The sequence below is a fragment of the Triticum urartu genome, chromosome 1A, assembly GCF_056163025.1.
Source record: "Triticum urartu cultivar PI428250 chromosome 1A, HENAU_Tu73, whole genome shotgun sequence".
NCBI lineage: Eukaryota > Viridiplantae > Streptophyta > Magnoliopsida > Poales > Poaceae > Triticum > Triticum urartu.
The window spans coordinates 307,153,399-307,161,890 of record NC_141873.1 but is presented as its reverse complement, the minus strand read 5'-3'; the positions used below and the strand labels follow the sequence as shown (position 1 = coordinate 307,161,890).

The following is an 8,492-nucleotide window of genomic DNA, read 5'->3' as shown; positions in this document are numbered from 1 at the left end:
GCATGAGTTGATGCCAAATTGTGCTTTTGAGTTGCCTATGTTTTGCCAAAATGTCGATTTATTTCCGTTTCGGCGAATTCCGGGCAAACTCTAGATCTATATATGTCCTATTTTTAAGGAAGGTCATGCCGAATTTTTGTATGACTTTGATGCATGCATGCATTTTTATAATCAATTTGTTTATTATATTACCGTGCAGAGTTGACGATGGTCAGTGGAACGATGGTGGACAGGTGGTTGCGGTCGACGGTGCAGGACATGAAAGAAAATAACCGGATAGAGGTTTTATGTCCGTGTCGAAAATGCAAAGGAATAGTTTGGCTCGACCCCCATGACGATGGTCGTGTCGAAGCGCACCTGCTCATGACTGGTTTCATGGATGGCTATACTCGGTGGATAATTGAAGATGAGGATGACGATGTTGAGGATGCCGACGGGGCAGTCAGTGATGACACGGGGCAAGACGAAGAGATGATCGATAATGGTGGCGGGGAAGAGGCCGGACATGGCGGCGCAGAAGGGTCCGGACATGGCGGCGGAGAAGGGGCCAGACATGGCGGCGAAGAAGGGGCCGGACATGGCGGCGGAGAGAACGAGATGGACTCCATGCAGCAGAGTTCGTCGGTACTAAGTTCAATCGTGCGGGACCCTCATGTTCAAGCATTGCTTCGCAAGGAGACGAGTACTGAGAGAGCTGCTTCTAGAGAGGAGGCTAAGCTGGAGCAACTGGTGGTAGACTCGAACACTCCATTGTATGATGGTTGCAATCCTGAGGTGAACCGCTTGAGTTTCACGCTCCAACTCCTGAAGACGAAGGCTAAAAACAAATGGACCGACACTAGCCTCGATGAGCATCTCAAGTACCTAAAGGATGTTCTTCCCGCGGGTAATCTATGTCCTAGTAGTGTTGATGAGGCCAAGAAGATCGTGTGCCCTCTTGATCTGCCACACGTGAGATACCATGCATGCATCAACGATTGCATAATTTATCGAAAGGAGCATGCGGAAAAAACAAGCTGTCCGGTGTGCAATGCTTCTCGATACAAGAAGGCCGGGAAGAAATGTCCCCAGAAAGTGGTATGGTACTTACCGATTACTCCCCGTCTCCAGAGGTATTTTGTAGATCCCAAGGAAGCAAAGGTAATGCGCTGGCATGCGGAGAGGAAGAAGCCCGACGATGGAGATGATCCAAAGCTGAGACACGTCAAGGATGGAAGCCAGTGGAGAGTGTTGAACAGTTTCTATAGGTATTTTGAATGTGATGCAAGGAACATCATGCTCGGCGCATGTACCGATGTCATGAACCCGTTTGGCAACCTGAACACCAACCATAGCACATGGCCCGTGTTTGTATGGATGTACAACCTCCCCCCTGGTTGTGCATGAAATCGAAGTACATTCACATGAGCATGCTTATTCAAGGGCCGAAACAACCAGGAAATAATATTAATTTGTATCTGGGGCTACTTCAAGAGGAGTTAGACACTTTATGGAAAACACTGGCCAAGACATGGGATGCCAGCAAAGGCGAGTATTTCAACATGAGAGCCGCGCTGATCACGACAGTGCATGACTATCTCGGTTACGGATATGTGGTAGGCTAGGTGTGCCATGGATATTGCGGATGCACACGGTGCATGGATGATACAACATCTCAGCAGCTAACGTCGAGGAAAGATGGCGGGTTTGGGAAAATCGTGTACATGGGGCATCGAAGATGGCTCGAACAGGACGACCCGTGGAGAAACCGTGGAGATCTATTCAATGGTCACGCTGAGCATCGAGGACCTCCACGTAAGCGGAGCGGTGCCGAAATCGATGAGCTATTGAAAAACTGGAAGGAGTGCCCCGCGCCGGGAAAGATGATGAGAAAGGCACCGAAGCCGCTGCTGAAGTTATGGAAGACGAGGTCTGTGTTCTGGGACTTGGAGTACTGGCACAAACTCGATACACCTCATTGCCTTGATCAAATGCATATCTGTAAGAATGTCCTTGAGAGCTTGCTCGCAACACTGATGAACATGCCGGATAAGACCAAGGATGGGCCGAAGGCAAGGAAAGACTTGCAAGATTTGAAAACCAGGGAAGATCTGCACATGCCGCCCCGTAAAATGTCATACGAGACAGAGACGGAGACAGAGGCACGGGAGAAGAAGGGCAAGAAAATAAAGAAAGAGGATTATTGCCCCCCTTCTTGCTTCACCTTAAGTCAGGCTGAGATCCATCAATTCTTTAAGTGCCTTACCAGAGTCAAAGTTAGTTCTGGTTACTGTGGCAAGATAAACATATATCTAGACACGGACAAGAAAAGGTTCAGCGGGATGAAGTCCCATGACTGTCATGTGATGATGACGTAGATACTACCTGTTACCCTTAGAGGGATAATGGACAAGCACGTCCGTGACACACTTATTGGTCTCTGCAACTTTTTTGACGTCATCTCTCGAAAGTCGATCAGTGTGAAGCAGCTCCGAAGGCTACAGGAAGAGATCGTTGTGATACTGAATGAGCTTGAGATGTACTTCCGCCCGCATTCTTTGACGTGATGGTGCATCTGTGTGTCCATATTGCGGATGACATAATAGACCTGGGGCCGTCATTCCTGCACAACATGAGGTCGTTTGAGAGGATGAATGGTATCATCAAAGGATTCGTTCGTAACATGTCCCGTCTGGATGGAAGCATCGTCCAGGGCTATGTGACACAAGAGTGCATCTCTTCCTGTGAGAATTTTCTATATGGCGCAGACCAGCCGCGTGGTGTTAGTGTTGGTTTGCCCGTTAACAAGCACGATGGGAGGCTCTAAGGAGAAGGTCACTGCAATGGTCGCAGGGAACTGCACGTGGCATACTCAGATCGACGCAGCGACTTTGACAGAGCAAACTTGGTAGTGCTACAACACCTAGACGAGGTAGATCCTTTCGTGGCACTGCACAAAGAAATTATCGCAAAGAAGTATCATGACTGGGGGGTATGCAGGACGGAGGCCGAAGTTACTAGAGAGCACAACTCCACTTTCCTGCATTGGTTCAAAGAGCATATTATTGCTAATCCCCCGGAGGAGGGCTCTAAGGATGAATTGCTCATATACGCCTTAGCACATGGCCCCTCGCCCAACCTCGTAACCTATTAGTAGCAGCGCGTTTTATCTAAACCGCTACAACTCGTGAAGGTAGTAGCAGCGTGTTTTGTCTAAACACGCTACAGCTAGTGAAGGTAGGAGCAGCGTGTTTTGTCTAAACGTGCTACTGCTACGTCCACTAAACCCAAAATTCTCACTCTCCCTGCTTCATCCCGCCTCTTTTCCCCCCAAATCCCCACTCTCTCCCCCGTCGCACCGCCGCGCCCCGGCGCTTTCCCCCGACCCCGGCGCTAGGCCCCGAGCCGGCGCTCGCCCCCGACTCGTCGGCCCTCGCCTCCCTCCTCTGCTTCCTCCCCTCCCAACCTCGGCCGTCATCGGGCCTGCCTCCTCGCCCCTGCACCCTCTGTAAACCACCCCCTCTCTCTCCTAGCTAGCGTTCTTCGGTTAATTTACTTAGGTTTTAGTTAGGGCAGTAGGTTAATTAGGTTATCTATTTAGTTATGAATTTAGCAATTGTCCAAATTTAGGTAGGCTAAATTTATATGCAAATTTGAACTAGACATGTGATATGTGGATATGTCATGTTTTGGACATGTCATGTTTGGAATTTTAACATGTCATTTGGACATGTGATGTTTTGGTTCAATTTTGGTAAATGATCCGAGTGGCCTATGTTATGCCGGAATGTTGATTCATTTCCATTTCGGTGAATTTCAGGTGCTCGATATGTCCATTTTTTAGCAAAGGTCATGCCGAAATTTGCCGTGAATAAAGGCATGATTTGTGCTACATAGTTGGCATATCGAGTGCTGGCACATAGATTTCTTTTTATGTCATTTCTCATTTATTCATACTTTTAGAAATAAACGAGGACACTTAATCATAGGAAACATGTCGAGCAACGAAGAAACTGGGCCTTCTGACCAAGATGCAGACGAGATGGATTATGAGGGTGAACAAGAGTACCTTGACTATTTGACTGCTAAGCAAGGTTTGCAGGTCGACCTCGATGATGGTACTGACGCCGACATCGACACCGACGACGCCGGCACCGATGGCGGCGCCGAGACCAGTGGGGAAGATACCGGCAGGGAAGGTATCGGCGCCGATGCCGCTACCGAAAAGAGGAAGCATAAGAAGTAGAGGATACGAAAACCTAACAAACTAGGGATTGGACATCTTGTGATCACAAAGATGGCACCTGGCAAGTTTGAGCCATTAGAGCCGGCAGAACCTCGCAAGTGCTATGGGAACCAATTAGGATGCATCCTATGGGAATGCATGAGCATCAACGATGATGACTTAAGGAGTAAAGAACATTTGACGCAGTTGCTCCTAACGAAGTTGCACAAGAGATTCAAGTTCCCCGACCGGGATGATAACATAGAACAACTGTGGGATGATCCGAAGATGAAAAAGATTAACAATCACGCCATGGGCATGTTTAGCAATGATTTGGCCTCCTGGAAAGGGAGGGTGAAGCGAGCTATTGAGGCTAAGGAACCCATGTCCAAGATTCTAGAGGAAAATCCGACACTTACGGAAGAGGAGTTCGAAAAGTTCAAGGACACTTGCGCTACCGAGGCAGCTAAGGCTGCGAAATTCAAGAGCCTTCAGCAAAGGAACATGGGGAAGCATCGCCTCGGAAGCCGTGGCTACCTCGGTAAAAGGCCCATATGGGATAAGGAGGACGCGGAAAGTGAAGCCGCGGGTCTCCCAGACCCCTTCGCGAAGTTCACCAACCCCTTGGAGCGTGACTTCATCAGGGCCCGCTACAAGTGGGACAAGGAGAAAAAGGTATTTTACACGGACCAGATCACGAGGAAATTGATTAGACTACTGGAGAAGCATCACCAGCTTGCAGCCGAAAGCCCTACTTCTCCGACGAGGCCCAAGTGGGACACCCCTCTCAACCGGGCCTTGAACGAACTTAAGGGACTCCCTTTGGGCCAGCGGCCGCAATATGGTCGTGTGCACGGCGCTGGAGACGGCGCCACGTGGAAGGTGTTTTACAACGAGGGCCCGGAGGCCAAGAAACAGAAAAAGAAGTTTAGTCAGGCGAACATCGACGCAAAGGTGAAGCTTGCGGTCGAGAAAAAAGCAGCTGAGGACGCGGAAAAAACAGGCGAGGAGAAAAAAGAGTTGCTACAGCAGGCAGTGAATGCAGCTGTAACTGCCTGCAGAAATGATTTCGCTATTAACTTGGTTCCAGCTATCATCAACTGGACGAAGGAAAATCCAGACAAGACGGTACATGATTTCCTGATGCCCAGTTTCGTCGGGAGCAACTCCATGAACAACAACAACACCGCACCATCACTTGCTCACGCAACCGGGCCTCCTCCCGCGGTTGCTCCTGCTCATAGCAGCCCGTCCTCAGTCTCTGGCATGCTAGGTGGGCCTTCATCTTTGGCTGAGCTCGATGCCGTCACGGTAATTACATGTCGCACCAACATATATATATATATACAGAATATTCCATTTTCATTGCCTTTCGGATGTTTTACCCCACAGACATATGTGTTTGCAACGAGAAGAAACCCAGTGCACCATACTCTACTTGATCAAAGGCCAGAAGGTGGACGTGGGAAAGGGGATGATAATGAACCCCATGCAACCCACGTTCCACAACCAGCTGATCCCTGCTGGGCACTTCAGGGTTAACTTGTCTAGTGCTAAATCGGGGCACGGGCATTTGCCTCCTCTGGTATATCCCGTGGGAGAGGATGACAAGACCCCACCACAGATTGGAAACTGCAAGGGTTGGGTGCTGCTATGGCCGAAGAATCTTATTCGTCTGGAGCCGGCCGAGAGCACACCAATAACCACACATCAACAAGCATGTGCGGAGACCACCACCCCGCCTACGCAATTACCAGCTCCTGTAGTGCCGAGTGAGAGCGGCAGACGACGTGATGAAGGGGGTGCAATAGTATTGGCTGATGTAATCAGTCCTGTAGAGCAGATGGATGATGAGACGGAGGTCGACCCTATGGGTTTCCTCAATACAAAAACGTATGGCTGTGACATAGATCTGATGAGTCAACCATATGACGAATCGGGCTATCAGCATGCTAATGAGGATATGGATGATATGCCGGGCAGGAAGGTCGTTGGAAGGATTGCAAAAAGTCTCTCTTCATGAATTCCTCACAGGACACGCCTGAAGATGTCGCCTCAACACAGGCTCAACTATCCGGGGGTCGTACAGTGCTTAGCCCGGGAACCCTGGGGCAGGGGTTAAGGAAGGGTCTAGAAGGTGTGCCTAAGAAAAAGGAGAGGAAGAGATCGGGGAAGATAACTGCCTCCAAACAAGCCAGAGCACCAAGCCGCCAGACGATGCATTCTGAAGAGCGTGTACCCGTGAAAGGTGCGGCCATGTTCCATCTCACGGGCGAGCCGATGCTACCGCCGAAACCGCTGGAGGCACTATCAGGGGATCTCAGGAGACTGCACGACCATGTGCTGTCGACTGAGAAAAGCCTACTAGCCTCAAAGGATCCAGGATATCTGACATACGCGGCTCGTGTGCCTGAGGGGAAGTGCTACGTCAACACACGGCCCGCGGAGGTGTTCTTCCTGCGGTTTGACCATATCTTTGAGATGTTTCTGACAAGGTGGCTCGATTTTACAATCGTCCGCCTTTTTGCGCTACATATGAGCTCCATCATGAAGAGTGAAGAAGTCTCGCAAATCTGTGTGGCAGATCCGTACTACATGCACGAGTCTTTCTTGAGTCTCGGCGACTTTGAGCGTGAAACTGCTAGTGAGTACCTCCAAAACTTCATGGTACAGAATAAGGACCGGGAAATTGTCCTCGTGCCTTATCATCCAAAGTAAGTCAGTTCCGGACGACCCGTTCGTACATTTCAATCATTCCTTCTCTCTCATATGGGGAATAATTTGAGGTGTCTTTTCCCCACAGCAACGGGCGTGCCGTCCTTATCGTTCTTTACCCGCAAGTCTCCCATGCCGTGTATTTTGACCCTTCCAGAGACTACGAGAAAAAAGACTACACCCACACAATGAATATTCTAGATGATGCTCTCCAAGGCTTCAGCATTAGAGGTGGCCACATGCAGATCAGGAAACAAAGGAACAAGAAGATGGGTTTCGCGCATAAAACTAACTTCTCCTGCATCCATGTCCCAAAACCAAGCAAGAAGGATGGATTCTACATCGTCCATCTCATGATTCAGTTCAACACGGATCACCAAAAGCTTCGCATGAAAAGCAGAAATGATGATCTCATGGAGAAGCGGATTATAAACTTAGAGATGACTTCTTTCGCATCCAAAGCGACATTGCGACGATCATCATGAAAGAAGTCGTCGATGAGAAGGGGATGTTCCACCACGGCCCTATATCGCGAGCTGACGTCCGAACTCGCATAGGCATGCAACGTCTAGACCTCACGCCGTTCAAGAAGCTAGGGTCCATCTTCGATGATATGGAAGGATGGAACTTCTAGTGATTTATGATGCCGATGATGATGATATGTGTCAGTTGAACTTGTATACTTTTTGTAGCGATGAAACTTTGTGATGTCCACGGTCCCTGCCGAACTTGCATAACGCTACTTTGTTAGTTTGCGTACGATGACCTGCATACCTCTAGTTAATTAATTTGCGTACTGTATGTTGCATCTAGTTGCTAACCCTTTCTTTTTCGGTGTTGCTCTAGTATATTTTGTTGCATATATATGATTGTACATCCTCTTCATGAACATGCATCTCTAACAGGTACCTAGTTTCTTGGTGGCGAGATGGAAGTGCTATGTCGTGTACAAAGGGAAGGTCCCGGGGGTGTACAACGAGTGGCATGAGTGTCAGGCGCAAGTGAATGGGTTCTCGGGCGCCAGCCATAAATGCTTCAAAAGCACACAAGAAGGAGAAGCTAGTTACTTGAGGTTCACGCTAGCGCGAGAGAGGACTCGTAACCGCCACCTCATGTACTGCATAGTTCCGCTCTCACTCATAGTGATAGCTCTTCTCGCGTATACCTTTGTTTAGATGGATGACGTTACAGTTGCAAGTATTCGAGACTTGCATGTATCGCTATTTTCGAGATGATGACAAGATACCACTTTGTGTTGGATGATGATTATGATGAGACTATTTGTATGTATATGCTATCATTACATTTGTGGTCTCGCAGGCATTTGTATGTGTATCATGATGACATTTGTATGTGCTAAAGATTCCTCTATAAAGCCTGTTCAAATACAAAACAAATATGCCAAAAAAAACAAAAAACTACTAAAATTAGCAGTAGCAAGTGGAGAAAAGTTAGCAGCAGTGCGGTAGTAGCAGTAGCGCGCACAGGAGAAGCGCCCTATAGCTATTAGCAGTAGCGAGCTTCCATTAAGCACGCTGCTGCTACACTTGTGTAGCAGTAGCGCTGGTGAGCA

The 8,492-nt window shown here is 48.7% G+C and overlaps 1 protein-coding gene across 1 annotated transcript; it reads left to right on the top strand.

Annotated features, from left to right (window-relative positions):
- Positions 1 to 207: 207 nt before the first annotated feature.
- LOC147990986 (uncharacterized) lies at positions 208 to 1,386 on the top strand. The gene has a single exon (XM_087534769.1). It carries the CDS (start codon positions 208 to 210, stop codon positions 1,384 to 1,386), a length of 1,179 nt encoding a protein of 392 aa, XP_087390895.1.
- The last annotated feature ends 7,106 nt before the right edge of the window (positions 1,387 to 8,492 follow it).

Coding starts and splice junctions, on each gene's coding strand:
- LOC147990986 (XM_087534769.1), top strand. CDS start 208: ATGGTCAGTGGAACGATGGTGGACAGGTGGTTGCGGTCGACGGTGCAG.